We start from the raw sequence: 17803 nt of genomic DNA, 5'->3' as shown, positions 1-17803 counted from the left end.
CCTACTGCACGAGTCTGCAGTCGACCAAGACCCCCCAGATAATCTGAATGCTTGTTAAATTTGAGAGGCGCTCTCTTAAAGCAGTGGTATCAGCTCTGCCTTGTACATTCGAATCTCCTGAGGAGCTTGAATACAATGTGGATGTCCGGGCCCCGCCTCAAAGAATCTGAGTCAGAGGGCCAGGACTGGGCACCAGACTTGTTTAGAAGCTCCCCAGAGCTTCTTTGTGCAGTCAGAGATGAGGACTGACACTAAAGTTTCTAAAACTTCCTTCTAACAAGGCAGAGTTGATAAAACTCTAAAATTTGAGGTCTTCAAATTCTATGTTTCTTAAGTATTACAAATTATGATTAAACCCCACAACCAGTTGGCTCCTGGAAGAGAAAACATTAAATATATATACACACACGCACACGTGCACACACTCACACACACATTGGAACTGGCCAGTTTCAAGAGCAACTAGATATCTCGAGATAAGAAAGTAAGCATCAAACCCACACAGAACAATCGAGGTCTTGCTGTCAAATGCTTCTCAGTATTGGCAATCCCCGCCTTGGTCGTGTTTTCATTCCCCAGCATTGGTCACACAGCAGCACGCTGAGATGACCTAATTTTGCGGTTGTTAAGATGGGCACAACGGCCGCACTGGCGCGGCCACCACCCGATGTGTTCAGGCTGCATAAATGCAGCTCTCTCTCCAGTGTTCCTGAGTCATTTCTTAAAGTGATGACCAGCCAGCTGGGTAGAAACACACTGTGTTATCTGAATTCCAAGATGCTGCTGAATCTGACCTCTGGTTTTCTGTTTCCAGAAGACCAGTGGGCAGCCCCCATGACAAGAAGCATGGAGTTTACTGTTCTCTTTATAGAGACGCCGCCACGGGTGTGTCACAGCAGCTGGCTGGAACCCCGCCCTCACACAAAGCTTCCCGACCGCTAGGCCACCCTGGACTCAGCCGTGAGGCTGCCAGAAGCCGTAGGTGGTGGCCTGTAGCTGTGAACCAACTGTTTACCTTTGTGCCTTATAATTATGGCCCATTTCCATGTCTCTTTGAAGGCAACAAAGTTGGGAAATCTTGCCTAAGGGCAGAGTTCTCAAACTTTGAGACCTTAATACACTTAAAAATTATGAGGACCCCAAAGAGGTTTTGTTTATGTTGGTTATATCCAGTGATGTGCTGGCATCACCTTGCACCAGCTCATGAGAATTCAGTATTCAGGAATTTTTCAAGCCAACTGTTCAACCGTTAGAAGCTTGAAACTGGCAACAGAGGGAATATTACACTACGGAAATCGGCAAATGCTATACATCAGAGCCTTTTTCTTTCTCTGGAGGTTAAGTTTAGCAGCAAACCCCTGATTATATTTACCATATTAAACATTAAAATGGAGAATTTTTGAAAATATTTCTTCCATTAAAAATAAGAATAAACCAGGGGGGAGGGTATAGCTCTGTGGTAGAGTGCGTATTTAGCATGCACAGGTCCTCGGTTCAATCTCCAGTACCTCCATTTTTTAAAAAATGAAGAAATAAAAAACCTAATTATCCCCCCAAAATAAAAATAAGAACCACATATATATACACACACACACACACACCCCCATACACCAAATACGGTTTACCATATTTGTCACACAAAGAATTTTTCCCCCAAACAAGAATTTAATAGAAAGTTGCCTTAGTCTTTATTTCTGCAAATCTCTTTAATAGCTGGCTTAATAGGAGAGTCAGATTTTCGTTACCTACTTCTGTGTTTAATTTGTTGTGCTATCACATGTCACCCAGCCTCTGGAAGATGTAACTACATGAATCAGACCAAAAAAGGGCAAACTATCTTACTGTTTTAAGATGGTTCTGATCTCATACATCTCCGGAAAGGGTCTCAAGGACTCTGAGACCCACTGAATTGGAGCATTTCTCCTCTCCACCTGATTGCAGCTTGCTTAACTGAACCTCCTTCATAAAACACACTCAGATCACCCCGTGGTTAATTGTTGTCCACATACGTTTGGTCTAGTAATTGTGAAAGGAGTAGCCACACAGCAATGCCAGTTCTGCTAGGAAACTACTGTTGATGACTATTTTCCCAGTTCATTTCCCTATGGCACCAAGGGGAAGAGAAGCCACTGTGGAAGGCTGAGGCCTCAGAAAAAAGCTTGGTCATAAACACTGCTTCATTTTTTCCATTTACTCTCAGAACTCAAGACTCCCTGAAGGACATACCAAAATTTTTCTTAATTTTTTAAATTCAGAAGTTATAACCTAAAATTTTCCATATGTATATTTAACAATCAAGCATTCCATTTCCTTTTAAAATCCTGTTTTTCACTAGGTGGAAAAAAAATCAAACTTTTTTGTGTTAAGAGAATTCAAGCGTTTTTTTGATTTCAAATATATTTTGAAAAATAACAAGAGAAGAGCTTAAAGGTCACTTTCTGGTAAGAGTGGGGATCCTATTCGTGGTGGCCATATGCTAGGTTGACTTCATTCAGTATTTCTAGTCTTGAAACACTGGGGAGAGTCCAGGCCTCAGAAACTTAGGCTTATGTATTAACTTTAAAATTCTGTGTGCTAACAGAATTCTTGTTTAATTGAAATAACGTCTCTATTGATTATGAATCTAAAAATACGTTACCAGAATTTTTTATTGATTTTCATCTCTCAGAGGTAATTTTGCTTTTAATCCTCTTCCCCAGGGAGTGTTAGATGGCAAAGGACTGTCACTCAAAGGCAGCCCTTCCTTGAGTTTCAACATTTGTGTCTTCCTGGCTCAGACATTTGTTTCTCTCCTCACTAGGGAAAAGCTGCAGAGTCTATCCACGATGCTTATCACCCAGGAATCTGAACATTTTCTCAGTGATAGAATCTTGAATTTTCCTAAGAAGGGATTAAAAAAAAAAAACAAACCTGAAAGACACAGAAAGCTAACTACCCACTGCCTTTGGTAGAAATTGTGATTTTTCCCCTACATCTGTTCTTCCAGTTCCATTCTCCACACCCCAAGCAGCTAACCATCATGAACTACATCACCCAGGTTCCCCTGACCGCTGCGTGGTGGTTAAAATCAGGAGCAACAGGAGGCAAGAGATCAGAGGGTGGGAGGAGAGGAGGTCTGTATTCCTTCCCCCACCAGCTCGGAGCCTGGGGTGGTAACAGCTTCCCCTAATTGCTAGACCCTGGGGCGCATCACCAGTTCTAGTTGGTTCCCTTAACCCTGGCCACCCTTCTGCAAGTGCTCTTCAGCTAAATCCTTAAACTGGCCTTCCTGCTATGCTCTAAAGATACAATACAATTTTATTCCCAAAAGATACCAAGCAGACTTTCAGGTTTATTAATACAGGTTACATACATTTTTTAAAAAAGAACGTTAAAAACAGTGACATAATATTTTGTAAGTACATACTGATAATATAGTAATGATAGTCTTATTAAGTCAGAGGTATTTTAATATAAAAGAATGAATAAACAGTGACAGTATATTTCCACTGAGTTGGATAAAATGAATACAGTAACTAAATTAATGCAGTCAATGTTAGCTTCTACTTATAACACATACATAGATGTAAATTATTCCATGGCTGTTGGAAACAGTTTGCTCTTTTCAATAGGTAAGTATTTGCCTTTTTGTCTGTTTAAAATGCCAACATTTTTTCATAAGGAAAAAAGATCTATTTCAACCTAATTTTCAAATTATTTTGTCAAATACATGAGGGTATTCTGTACTTGACACTCATCATGGGGTTGAAAAATGCTTTTAAAATCATCTCATTAAATCTTAAGAAAAGTGGATGGGAAATACCGAGTAAGTTTCCTGGATTTCAAAGCCAACTCCATTTTCTTCTATCATTTCTAATCAGACTGATGTAATCGATTCGCCTTTAAAAATTTGATTTGAGCAATGTATTGATAAAGCATTTGTAAGTAAATAGTGTCCAACTAAGACAGATTTTCTTAAAAGTCCAATTAGGACTTATTTTTAAAAACACACTTCCTGTACTGTATTATGTTCTCAACTCAAGTTATAACCATAGGAAGCAGTAACCCAAATATTCAAACATCTTCACCTGCCAGGCCTTGATTATGTGCAACTTGCTTGGTGACATCTGGCTGAAAACACTTCTTTACATAATGACGTGTTTCCTTTACACGTATCACACTCTAAGTATCTATCTACTTTGTTCTTCTGAAGAGCAGGTTTCAGTTTTACTCAATTCCACTCGCCCAGCACCCATCCGAGTGCCCAGAGCACAGGAGGGGTGTGTTTGCTGCAGGGGTGTTTCCATCTGAGAACGGTCTTTGTAGCATAACTCCTGGAAGTGAACAGGGCCTTCTTTCTCCATTCTTAAAACAGGCAGAGAAATCTTTTATAGTCATTATCTCTTGAGATAGCACATCCTACTTCGCCAGCTTCTAATGAGCATGATAAGTTCATGGCCAGCCTTTGAGGGAATCCCAGGAGGAGACAGCGAACATGTGGTCCTGATCCCTCTGCTCTCTGAACTGGCCCAGTCTTGTCCCTACCGCTTGGAGTCCTCCATCCAGGGGCAGGTTGCTTTGAAAGCCAACCTAAGGTCACTGGTGAGACCTCTGCTCATTCTTGGTTTACACATATGGTGTGTAAAACAGGAAAATGCTACCCACAGCATATGTTTTCATCTGTTTTAATATTTTTAGGTTTCAAACTTTGATATGTTTCAAATGAAAAACAGCAAAACTTCTACACACAGACAGGACTAAGTCTCAGCCCTCAATAACTTAAACATCGCCGTTGAACAATTTCAAAATACACTTATTTGCAAAAGCTATGTAAGTCCATACGACAGAACACCTCACTATTGACGGACATCTGCAGAATTTCAGGGCTAAACTTCACCAAACTAAACTTTGCATATTAAATCAGAAAGCCAGAGTTTATTTCCATTATCTCTGGTGGAAAAAAAAGAGGGTTTCAAAGTGCCTATTCTATACTGCACTGCAAACAATACAAGTGTGTATACACACACACACACACACACACACACACACACACACCCCTATAATAAGGCATCTAAATACATCAAAAAGCAACATTCAGTTCTTGTTGTAGCACTGGCAATGTTCTCTCGGAACATTCCTGTTATGTTTTCCTGTAACTAACAAATATGTATGCTTAATGGCTCTAGTAAGGAGGCATGCAAATCATACATCCGTTGTTTTAGATGGTACAGTAAATACTTTTTTTTGGCAGGGACTAAATAGAATCCTCAGGTTATTTGCTTTTTTCACCTTTTCTTTTTAACTCACTGTCGGTCCCCTTTCCTAAGTTAGCAGCTTCTTGTACATGCTGCTATTCAGGTTACTAGAGCAGGTATCCACTTTACTTGCCATCAGCTGACCGCTGCTGTTGTAACTGCTGGGATCCGAACTTTCTTTGCAGCATAAGATGCTGTAGAGGTACCTCTGGCACTCGGAGGAAGCGTAATAGTAAATCAAGGGGTCAATGCAGCAGCTGATGCTGCTGACACAGACACAGAGGAGGTAGGCGAAGTAGGCAGCCTCCGTCATGGAGTTACGGGAAAGGAATGCATAATGGAGAATCAGAAGGATGTTGGTGGGTCCGAAGCAAATGATGAAGATGCAGAAAACGGCAGCCGACAAGAACAATGCCCGGGACTTCTTGGTCTGGTTGGCCACCGTGGAAGAGCTAAGACAGTGAATGATGGACACGTAACAGACTGTGGAAATGGTCAACGGCACGAAAAAGAAGACAGCAGAGAAGGCGGAGAAGTAATAGGCGTAGAAGCCCTCGAGCAGCGTTTCGTTGAGCACGTCGTGACACGTGGTGATGTTGAGCCCCGGCACCTGGCTGGTCTGCTCCTTGAGCAGCAGAGGCACCACTCCCGCGATGGCCATGGCCCAGATGGCCAGACACGTGAAGGAAGCCCGCCCCAGAGTACGCCAGGACAGCGACTGGATGGGATACACCACAGCCAGAAACCGGTCAATGCTGATGACCGTCATGAGCATGATGGAGGCATACATGTTACAGTAGAACGCTGCAGTGACGAAGCGACACATCGCAGACCCAAAACTCCAGTCACTTCCGGAAAAGTAGTAGCTGATCTTAAATGGGAGCACAGACACGAAGAGCACGTCTGCTGTGGCCAAGTGCAGCATGTACACCACAGCCGGCTTCTTGACCTTCATCTTCAAGACGAACACGACAATGGCCATGATGTTTAGAGGAAGGCTTACTACGAACACGCCGGTGTAGACGGAGGGGATGAAGAGAGTCAGCCAGGTGCTGGTCAGATAGCCCAAGGCATCATTTGAGATGAACACGTGGGGTAATTTTTGAGGAGGATTGCTTTGATTGACGGAGCTTGATCTGCCTTCAGTGAACTCACTCTCATTTCTTTCCTCCTCATCCCTCAGTGGGATTGGTTCGAATCCACTGGGTAAATTCATGAGAAAAAATGACCGGACACGGAAAGTACTATTTGTTGTTTCTGGCTCTGAAAAATAAAATTAAAAACATGAATGAAAATGGCAAAAGGGACAAGGAGAGAGTACATTTTACTTTTGCTTTCTGTTTTCTTCCTAGGAGAGCAGATGGTAAAGAGCAGGAGATGTGCAAAGGATTACAGACTTTGTCAGGGGATTAGCTAACTCGGAGTTTTGTTTTGGCACAAGCAAATATTTTTCAAACTCTGCTCCCTGGAGGGACAGAGGTGAATGACATACTTTCCAAGTTCAACCCTGCAGACATCAGGACAGGCTGATGCAGAGGAAAAAAAGCCGTGACGTCTTTTCTATATGAGCCACTGTCTCTATACACAAACCACTCCTAGGCTATTTGACGTCTCTGTCCTCCATAGGCCTTCATGCATACATTTTCTCCATTTAGTTTGTGGCCATCCCTTGAAACTCATCCTTCCCAGTGGAAAAACCCACATAGACAGTTGAGGGGACTTCATTTATGTTATAAAGCTAGAGGCAAAATCGTGTGGGACCAGGGGTCCCATTTCCATGACCATTATGCATGTGACAGGAGCTTTCCTTACTATCTTTAGGGTGTTTACACAGGAGAATGACCCAAATCTCTCATCATATTTGGGTCCAAACTGCAGTCCCTCTGGTTATCTTCTAAATATAACTGCTAGGTACCTACCACTTTAGTCATCTTCCTGTTCCTTCCCCAGCAGGTCAGTGGAGAAGCAGATGCTCTAGGCCAGTGGCCTTCTTCAGCTCAGCTCCAAAGTGCTACGTGCATTGAGGGAGATGCCAGGCCAACCAAGCTCTTTTGAGTAGCAACCCAGGAGTTTAAAATAAAGGCTCAGAGGCAAAAGAGTCCTTCTTTTCTCACCCTCCTCCACCAAAAACACACATTTGTAATGTTCATCAAAGAAAGGCAACACTGAGCCACTGGAACTCAACCAGCTTTCCTTTCCCGGGAGTTTTGCTAACGTTCTGTCACGGAGGAGACTTGGACAAAGAGCCTTCACTGGGCCTTGGGAATTGGAGGAACCAGGGGAGAAGCCACAGGGGGAAAAGGATGAGGTTTCTATCACTGGGGGTGTTGACCACAAACGCTGGACCCACAGGCCACTCAGAAGTGGTGCTGTAAGTGGTGTAGTGAATGCTGGCTGGAAATTGGGTCAGTATAGTGCATTTTTAAGGCCTTTGGTTTTATTTTTCAGTAGTGAAGGCTTTCTGCAAACAAAAACTGACCCAAAGAAGCATTACACGATAAGAGAGAGATTTCTGATTCCATAAGGTCCTACCAGACCTGACCACCCTCTCGACAGAAATCACAAACTCTGGGTCCCTTTCCTCCCCCAAATCAATGACCTAAAGGCATTTAGGTTCACAGGGTGGTACTGGGGAGGGGAGGGATGGATCGTGAAAGAAAGGATGGCAACTGATAGGTTTCTTGTTTTCAGTGGCTTTTAGCTTAAGGCCAAAGTCAGTGCCACAAAAGATGGCTGAAACTCAGATCGAAAACCAGTCTCAGGGGCCTGAAGGATCAACCAGAGGGCCGAGGTCAGGGCCACCGACGTCCCTGGAAGGCGAGGAGAGGATCCCAGGAAAGAAGAAGAGAGGGAGAGGGAGCACTGAATTCCAGCGCAAGCTCTGCCCCTGGCTCTGCCGATGCTAGGCCTGGCTAGGGCCTGCGTGCTTAGGGAGGGTGCGGAGCAGCTCTGCTAAACTTAAAAGAACTGAAGGGATAACTGAGCTTTTTGCTCAGAGAGGGAGAGGTTGCAGTTTCAGTTTGAGTCCAACCAAATTAGCTGCCTGCTAAAGCAATAACACCAAAATTCAAAATCACCCAATATAGAAAGAATCAGGCAAGTATGATCCATCTCAAGAAAAAAGGACAGTCAATGGAAACCAATCCCAAGAGGACCCGGATGTCAGAATTAACAGATAAGCATTTTAAAAGATGTGGTGCAACTATACTCCGCGAAGTGAAGAAAATATTTCATTGAAATGAATGAAAAAAATAGAAAAAAAGCAATGAAACAAACCAATGGAAATTCTAGCTAGAAAATAAAATGCATTTTTCCAAAATGAAGAGCAACGCTAGGGAAGCACCAATGAGAGATGATAGAAGGCTCGGATGACCTCAGCAAGGTCATGAGTGGGTCCCCTGAGGTGAAGGGGTGGCCCGACAGACCCGTCACAGGACAAGGACAAACATGTGCAGTGGTGAGCCTCTGAGTGCACATACACACATCTAGACTGTTTCCCAGGGTGAGGAAGCGTTTCTGCTTCATCTTGGAGTCTCCAGTACCTCGCCCTGCACTTAAATTGGCTTTTCATCACAGATTTGCATTCTAATCCTGGCTCTACCAGGAGTCACTTAACTCCTCTGAACTCAGTCTCAGCATCATTAAAATGGGATCCCAGTGTCTGTCTGGCCTACAAATCTGGCAACTGGGAGCATCACATGTGAAATAGGACATATGTTCACTTTGTAAACTTCAAAAATCAATCAGTGTAAGAAATGATTATCCTTCCCCTCCCACTTCAATGTAGCTTGCTTTTTGCTCACTCTCAATGATTTTCTTTTATTTTTTAAATTTTAAAAGTTTTTTTCTAATTTTTTTCTTTTTCGGGGGAGGGGTTAGGTTTATTTATTTATTTATTTTTAATAGAGGTACTGGGGATTGAACCCAGGACCTTGTACATGCTAAGCAGGCACTCTACCACTGAGCTATAACCTTCCTGCCCTGTTATTTTAAATTAAAATGGAATCTGTATTCCTCTTCCCTCCCTAAACATTTAGCAATGTTTAGTTTTCCAGAGTGACACGGGACATGAGGGGCCTGTAAGGTACCTAGTCCCAGTGTTCAGAGCCGTAAATCAAATTTCACATTCACAGCCTTTTCTGCAAGTATTGCTTCCTTCCCCTTGCGACGCATCTAATTCACTCTGCATCGTGACCCTGGCACGTGGAGGCCCAACACTGGTACAGCGGCCCCAGTGGGAGGTGAGGCTACCCTTGAGGTCATGATGAATGTGTGGGAGCCGAAGAAGAGAATGAATGGGTTCTGGCATTTTCAGACCACAGAGATATGCATCCTCGAAAGCGCTGACCCACAGGAACCTTAAAATAATGCCCAACTCTCTGCTGCAGCTTTGGGAACCTGGTCAGATTAAGGACTCCCATCATGCACGGAGGGGAGAAAAGCACACGCGCACACACACGTGTTCACACAGTGGGGCGTCAAGACATTCCTGAGAGGAGTGACACCACTTGAAAACTACTGAACATTCATCACTAAGCTCTCAGAGGCTATCACTTGATCTGAAAGGCTTGACTCTAGTTAGTACTTTGGGAATAAGTATTTGTTTTCCAAAATTTCCTCCCTGGCTAGGCCTTGGGCAGTACGGTGTTTAAGGTCAGAAGCGCTATACCCACTGGAATAGGAAATTTTTCTAGGCTGGAGCCCAGGAAGAATGCATAATCCCGTGATTAAATGTCATCGCCTAAGGTGTCACCTTTTCTTGCCACCACAGGTTTGGTATTTTGGCTTTTAAGAAATTAAAGAACAACAGTAAATTTTGTTTGTTTATTTAAATATATACCAGCATCAAAGAAAGAACAAAACCAATTCCAGGTGATTAAATGTATCTAACTAGCTCAAGCCCCTCAGGCTGAAATTTGAGTTTGGGTATCTTGCTTTTCCTCTGGTCCGAGCACAACTCATAGGTCAAGGAGAATGTGTACAAAAGGCTCTTGTAACTCATCTTCTGTGTTTTTATTGTTAAGCTGTGGTTTCAAAAAAAAAAAAAAAAAAAAGCTCAGGTCCTAAAATTGGTTCTTATGCTTCTTGTTAAGTTTCACCTAATTTAGGTATCTCCAAATGGCTTTAGAGTACTTCTGTTATTGAATATACCACATGGCTAATGAGTTTAAATGTGGACTAACTCTGGAGATTTTTAAAAATTAGTACGTCAGGCACAGTGCTTTCTCTGACGTTGATGAGATCTGGTCTGGAAGCAGAGTGGTGACCAGATGGTCTTTCCAGGTCCCACGTGATCCTGGGATACATACCATGTCAGCGTCCCACCACTTGCCAGCCTTGTTTCTGACTCAGAGGTCTGCCCTAGAGGACTCATGCTTTTGGGGAATTAATAAACTGGAAGTCCTAGGACCTTGTCCACATTCACACACCCAGCAGGATAGCTGTACCCTGCACTTCGCCGTGAGTGAATCAGCATTAGGGGCTAAAGAGAAATAAAGAAGAGGATGGTGGGAAGATGATACATACCAACTCCATCAAGTGGAAAACAGTAGCGTTACTGGAATCCACTGCTTCAAATGCAAATGCTTGCCACGGAAAGAAATGTTCTTTAAAGAAATGGCTGGTTACAGATTGCAGGGTGGGGGAGGAAATACACCAGATGGGCCTTGAATGTCTTTAAAGAACATTAGGGTCAGTTCGCAAACACTCTGAAGTCAATCCAAAGGGGCTCCCCATTGGCCGAAGATCATTAAAAGAACAATGATGGGAATGAATGGAAACACTAGAAACATGTCATAAATGTTAAGATCCACGAGTTCATAATGACGCTCAAAGGAAAGTAAAACTTTTTTGTCACCTTTAGAGGAAATGTAGGGTCTGAAAATCAGTAAATAAAGGAAAGATTCAAGCATTTATCTTGCCTTTTCTAGTACATATTTCAGGGAAACCAGTCAATGAGGGAAGTTCCTTTAGAAAGCAATTCCAGGTTATAAGCACAGGAAAACTAACAGATTTAGAAACACCTCTTAAAGCTCTTAGTGAAAGAATGAATTTAGCTCAATGATCATCAGTGGCTGTGAAAACCATTGGGTGAAAGGATGGGTGATGGGGAACTTTCTAATGGCTGGATGAAGCTGACAACACGCGAGTCCGCTGAGTAACCTTAAGATCTCAAAAATAGAGACAACTGGAGGTGATGGAACAGGAAGAACATAGCAGCACTGCTGAGGAAGTCTTGCAAAAAAAACCCAAATTTGAATCAGGGTTAGCTCCCAGATGTACCACAGTACAGTAAACGCAGAGGAAAGAAGGGCATGGTGGGCACCCTACAAGATGCAGCTGGCCAGGCCCAGGATGCAGGGAAGTCTAGAAGACCAATGACAGAGTTTCTTTGATAAACAGACTTTAAAAAAGAGAAGGGAAGCCATTACAGATTAAAAGAGATTTAAGAGCTATAGCAGCCTGATGCAATGGTGGGCGTTGTTTGATTCTGATTCAAATAAACCGACTGTAAAAAGCATTAAGAGACAGTGAAATGTGAACACTGACTGAATAGTACATGGCACTAAGAAATTGTTCAGGTGTTATCATGGTATTGTGGTTGTGTGAAAAAAAGAGTTCTTATCTCTAAGGATATGTACCAATGTATTTATGGATGAAATGATATAGTGTCTGGGATTTGCTCTAAAACTGTCCATTTGGGGAGGAGGAAAGTGAGGGCATAGATAAAACAGGCTATAAAGGGTAACTGTACTGTTCACTTTTGGATATGTTTGAAAATCTCCATAATGAAAAGTGAAAAAAAAAAAGAACAAATATTTTATGCACATTTACTTGCCACTAGAAACAAAGGACAATGGTTTTTGTTTTGTCTTAGTTTTGAAGGGGAAAAAGTTCTTGAACATTTGTGTCAACATAGTTTTACACTGAGAGAATTGATTTGATACCAAATCCTCAAAGGCTTTTCTGGAATATGGAAGAGTTGGTGTTTAAAGAACACTTAACATTTGTTGAGCACCTACTATGTGCCAGCTACTTCGCTTACCTTACCTCCTGTAACTCTAACATTTTTACGAGATAAGCCCCTCATTTTATGGACAACATGGAAGCACAGAGAGGCTAAGTAAGTAATCCACAGTCACCCAGCTAGAAAGTGGAGGAAGCAGGACCTGAACCCAGATCTGCCTGGGTCTAAAACTCATACCCTTTGAACCACATACCACATAACCCTGTCTCTTTAAAAAAACTTGTGAATTCAGGACCTAAAAGAGTACTTTTTTTTCCTCTGAGTATTTCACTTAACAATGAATCTGCCCACCCTTTTTAACTAGAGCAGGCAGCACACGGCCACACGGACACACAAGTGAAGCTGATGACCGGCACAGCTGTTGCTTGGGAACTCAGGAGTCCTGCTGACCTTGGCTTCACACCCACCACATGCCAGCAACCCAGTCCTCACAGACAGGACGGATGTACTAGAGACACATTCAAGGACAAAACCGAGAAAAAAATCTTCAAAATACTGTTGGAGATGAGGCAGAAGCAAGAGCAAGTGAACAAAAATCTATGTTGTGGAAAAGCCAGAATTAAAGATAAAATAAATACAGAATTAAGAAGAGGTTGCCAGTGTCTAAGGCTCCTCTCCCATCCCATGGCCTGGAGCAGGGACTCAGCAGAAGGCGCAGGAAGGCAAGTCTGGGAGGAGGCGAGGAGAGGGCAGGTTACAGGAAGTAAAGACAATCAGAAAATCTAAATGTCGGTGCACCTGAGGCCAGAGCAGGCACTGAGAAGTGTGTGGGCCCCTCCTGAAGGCAGGGCCTGACGCGTGGGGTCGGAACACTGACGCGAGGGCCTCTCTGGGGAGGACTCTGAGTCCCCCTGTGCTCCAGGCCTGTTCTCCACCACGTTCCCAGCCCAGGCCCCAGCTCCCTGCAAATGCTGCCATCTACTCTCCCAGACCCTAAGTTAAAAGGAAAACTAACTCACAGTAAAGGGTTTTAATAATCACCAACCCCTCTGGAACCAAGCTGTCTCCATCCCCAACCCCACCCAAGTCCTACTGCAGATTGTAACGTGAACTCAAACAAAGTCTGTTTTAGATATAATACAAACCATCACAAACAGCACTTCCTGGAAAGCAGGACTCTTCCCGTAAAGCCAATAAGGCCCTCAGGTCTGCTGCCTGCGGAGCAATGCACTGCACCTGCTGTACTAGGTTTTAAATGATGGCAGAGACTTGACAGTGGTTATGAAATCAACGTACAGGACTGTGAGGAGCATTAAAAAAATGGAATGTGCAGAAAACATTGGTGCGCATAGCACGCGGTAAAGGTGAGCACTGGTTGATGAAACCTGTTTCTGTACACTGCAGACCAGGCGTATTTACCGCACACACATTCACTATTGTGTCGTCATGTAAAGCGCATCTCTTACAGGTCCTACTGCTGGTTAGCAAAGAAGAAAATACTGGAAACATCCCTTTACAAGACCATAATACCTGATTTCTAACCCACCATAGACTTGAAGTATAAATAGATTAGATTAGATTACATCCTTCCCTAAAGTTCAATAAATGTGTTTTGAAGTGCAAATTATAGATTATTCCTGTTATTTCCAACAGCAAGTTCTTTTGATAGCAAATAAATGTATAAAGGCCTGTAGAGCCTTTCAAGTGGTGAGACATCATTGGATGCCTTGGGATGGAGGAAAAGGAGGTGTAACTTCATGGGTTTTTCTAAGTACCGTCACAGGGTCAGTGTGGGAGAGGGTGTTTGGGGGAAGCTCAGCCTAGAAAGAAAGAGAGAAAGAGCTATATATTCTGACAGTTTCAGGCATAAGCAAGAGAGGGTGGAAGGTAGAATGAAAGAAACCACAAAACAAGGAAACAGAAAATTCTCATCGTTGAAACTGAATCCTCGATACTAGCATCGTAGTCAAAATAAACCAAGGCCGGGTTCCTAGTGAGGCTCCTGGGGTATCTTGGGGAGTATCCTGTAGCAAACCCAGGGTCCTGGTGACTCCATGGTCTCAGTGGAATTCCAGAGCAGGCTCAGCTGAGTTCCAGTTTGCCAGGGTGACAAGGATTGGGGTGACCTGACTGAGGGAGGACAGAAGGGGCAGAAAAGAGCACAGGGCAGACAACCAGCCAGAAGCACTTTGGAAAAGGAGCCAACTCAGAGCTGCTGAGAAACACTGGTCCACGCAGACATGAAGGGCTGGGAAATGCTGAGCCAGAGAGATGGAGGGAGGGCTGGAATGGCCACTAGCAGAGACGCCATGGGAAGACTCCTGAGAAATGGCAAATGCCTCAAAAACTGCCCTCAAAAAGAGGAGCAATGGTCACATTGGCAGAGAGCTGACCATCATGATATGTCCTATAAAGATAGAGCCACATCCACTAAGGAAGGAAGGAAGGAAGGAAGGAAGGAATGAAATAATGAGTGGATGAGAAAGAGAGAGAAGCAAGAAAGGAAAGGTGGAAGGAATTCAGATAGAGACTGCAGTAGAAAATTACTTGCTGACTCATAAGAAATTTGACTTCCAGGGGTTTCTGGTGGCCTTAAAGCAGCATCACTGTCCAGTTTTGTGTCTTCTGTTGGGCTTCAGACCACAGTCTCCCAGTAACAGCCAATTAATTGGCTCGGGCTTTGACACAGACTATGACACTTGACACGCATTCCTTTTCTTCTCTCCCTCCCAAAGTGGTCCCAGCATCCAGCATAGATAAATCAGCCAATGTTATTCAGCTATCTTTCTGTCTACACCAGTGCTGTGCATCTTAGGATGCACCATTCAGGTTGATGAGGCAGTAAGAAGTGTGGCAGAAACAAATCTTCACTTGCTAAAAGAGGCCAAAAATCTTTCCCGGGGGGGCCACTGTGAGGAAAGGTGATGACCATAGATGCCACATTTGTATAAACCTATTCTCTACCCCACCATCCAAATTGCAACCAAAAGTTTGTGTTCTTAAGAGCTTGTCCCACAATAAAATTACTAAGTGATATCTGACATCAGTGTCACCATACACTGATGGAGTTCTCCATGCATCCCCAGACACCCCAGGAGATAAGGCTCACATTATCCAGACACAGGCCAGCAGTTGCTGCAGAACTCTGGGCTCCTGTGTGGGGCTCTGAATTTTCCCAGAAGCATCACCTCAAAACTCACCCTGAGCAAAGACAGAGAATAGAGAAAAGGATGTCTCTATCACCTCTTAATTTCCATGCGCCCACACTCTGGTGTGAAAACAACAGTGTACACACTCTTTCACAGATGAGAAAAACACCTAGAATTTGTTTGTGTGAAAAAAAGGGGGTGCTGAAAGCTTAAAAAGTACTATCGCTATAAAGAAATAAAAACATTTTCTCCCTCACTTTCTAAATAGCATCTTTAAAAACAACCTCTCTGCTCTGCTTTTCTTAGGGAGGTTGGAAAATACATTTATTTATTTGCTCAAATAGCCGGATACTTAAAAATACTACACTATTAGTAATAACTGTATTCTAGGTGAGCAACCTCTTCCTGGCACCAGATCAAAAACTGAAATGCTGAAATTCCATAGGGTCTGAGAGAGTTCTGAGGCAGGGATCTCTTAACTCACTGGGAAGACGAGGGTCCAGATAACAAACAAACAAAGCCTCCCAGCCGCCACGACTGCCTCGTGGCCACCCGGTTATCGCCCTGCGCCCGGCTCCATGAGCAGCTCCCGCACACAAGGCCCGTGCCAGGGGCCGCTGCTACTGATTTTCTACTAAACGTGCCAAGCAACCAAGCTTTTCGCTACACCACTTTTTTCGCCTGTAAAACGTGCAAGAAAAACAATTCAAACAAAACAAAACTTAAGCGGGAGCTCGGTTCCCCACCTCATCTTGAAAAGACCGGAACGTTTGTTGGTGGAGCAACGTGAAACCCTTTCTTTTTGGGGTAGTTCTGGAAGAAACAGGCCACACAGTGACAACAAATGCAACGAGGAACCTCAGGCTTCGCCCAAGAAAATCCGACCCACTCCTCCTCCATATCCAGCACTGCCACAGGCCGGCTGCATCCTCCAAAACCGAGCGCAAAGGGACATCAGCTGGGCCCCAAGTCGGGTGGGACGGGCACCCCACCTGGATATGAATGGGGGAGGCTCTGATCTCAGCCCAAACGTCTGTCTGGCTCCCAGACGACGCGGTGGCAGAAGGTGCGGTTAGGGGCACCCACTGGGTCCCCGCGCGTTGTCCCTTATCCTCCAGCTTCCCCATTCTGGCCGGGGCCCCTGCTGCGGGCTCGAGGGAAGGCTGGGAGGAAATGCCGGCGGCAGCTCTTACCTGCCTTTTGGCCTGGGGTGCGGGCCGACAGCAGAGGGCCGCAAAGACTGAGCCCCGCGGCGACCACCAGCAGCCACCGCGGCCCCATTGTCCGGGGGCTCGGCGCGCTCGGCGCGGCGCTGCTGCGGGAGTCTGGCCGCGCCGCCGGGAGGCTCGGGCTGCAAGCTGTCCCTCCTCGCGCGGGGTCCAGCGAGGGGCCGGGCCGGGCCGGGCGGGCAGAGAGCTCGCTGCCGCTGGGCAGGAAGAGACGGCTCGGTGTCGCCCGGCGGCTCGGCGAGTCTGGCGGCGCTGCGCAGGACAAGGGGCGCTGGGCGCGGGGCGCGGGCGGGGGCGGGGCGCGCGGGCGCCGGGCCGGAAAGGGCGCCCCCCAGCGCCAAGGTGCGCCTCCACACGGCCGCCGCCCGCCAGTCCCGTCGCTAGGCTGACCTCCCGGCTCCGCCACCTGGCCGCCCGCCCAGCGCCCCAGTTGAAGGCCACTGCCCCGCGGGGGAACCCAAGAAAGACGTTGTTTCCTTGGTCTTCGCCTTTGATCTGCGAAGCTATCAGTAACTGATTCTGGTGTGGTCCTTGGAACGGGCCGCTCGGCCTCTCCTTATTCTCCCGGGGAGCAAAGACGTTAGCAGAGAACCTTGGATCAGGGATGCGCCCCAGGAGCCCTCCCTGCCCCCAGGGCCAGGCACTGGACCTCAGGCCCAGCGCTGCGGCCCTTTATCTTTGAAAGTGACTTCTGTTTTGTCATTTGAGAATAGTGGATTGAAACGTTTACACTGTAGCGACAGAGTTGTCCGCTGATGAGAAGGGGCTTCCAGGTTTGAGCAGAATTCTTAGTATTTCTCATTCGCTTCTCTTTATTTCGCCACTTCGATATTTCATACGTGGAGCACATATTTCATCGACAAGCTGACTGCGAGTGGAACTAATCATCTGGTACCAAGAGCAGCTGCTTCTCCCTCGTGCTCCGGCACGGCTGCAACTTTTTCCCTTTAACAAGAGCTCTCAGCTCAGCCGCGCGCTGGAACTACCTGCGCGGCTTTGTCCAGGAGGTGAGCGGACTAGGTGTTCCCTACGCCCCGCGCAGTACTGGGCGCCTCCTGCGAAAGGGATGCCCGGAGAGCGAAGTGCCCAGGTTAACTCGTAAGGGCGCTCACACTTCCCCGTACCTGTTAACAGAGTGGCCGAATTCAAGTCAGGCCAGGGAACACTCGAGCCTGTGGCTAAGGGCCCCCTGGAGGGCAGCGGCGCTGAAGCTCCGCAAGGAGG

At 45.4% G+C, this 17803-nt stretch overlaps 1 protein-coding gene across 1 annotated transcript; it reads right to left on the bottom strand.

Annotated features, from left to right (window-relative positions):
- Positions 1 to 3311: 3311 nt before the first annotated feature.
- On the bottom strand, positions 3312 to 16891 carry F2R (coagulation factor II thrombin receptor). Its single transcript, XM_045512347.2, has 2 exons — positions 16544 to 16891; positions 3312 to 6497 (listed from the first exon to the last, which is right to left on the bottom strand). Exons 1-2 carry the CDS (start codon positions 16629 to 16631, stop codon positions 5302 to 5304), a joined length of 1284 nt encoding a protein of 427 aa, XP_045368303.2. The 5' UTR covers positions 16632 to 16891; the 3' UTR covers positions 3312 to 5301.
- Positions 16892 to 17803: the final 912 nt, after the last annotated feature.

The sequence above is a fragment of the Camelus bactrianus genome, chromosome 3 (genome assembly GCF_048773025.1).
Source record: "Camelus bactrianus isolate YW-2024 breed Bactrian camel chromosome 3, ASM4877302v1, whole genome shotgun sequence".
Classification (NCBI taxonomy): Eukaryota; Metazoa; Chordata; class Mammalia; order Artiodactyla; family Camelidae; genus Camelus; species Camelus bactrianus.
This window is presented reverse-complemented; position numbering and strand designations above follow the sequence as displayed.

Bases quoted from the DNA above. Each gene is read 5' to 3' on its own strand.
- F2R (XM_045512347.2), bottom strand. From the start codon at position 16,631: ATGGGGCCGCGGTGGCTGCTGGTGGTCGCCGCGGGGCTCAGTCTTTGC. The intron at 6,498-16,543 runs GTAAGAGCTGCC...TTTATTTTTCAG, and splicing joins CACCCCAGGCCAAAAGGCAG to AGCCAGAAACAACAAATAGT.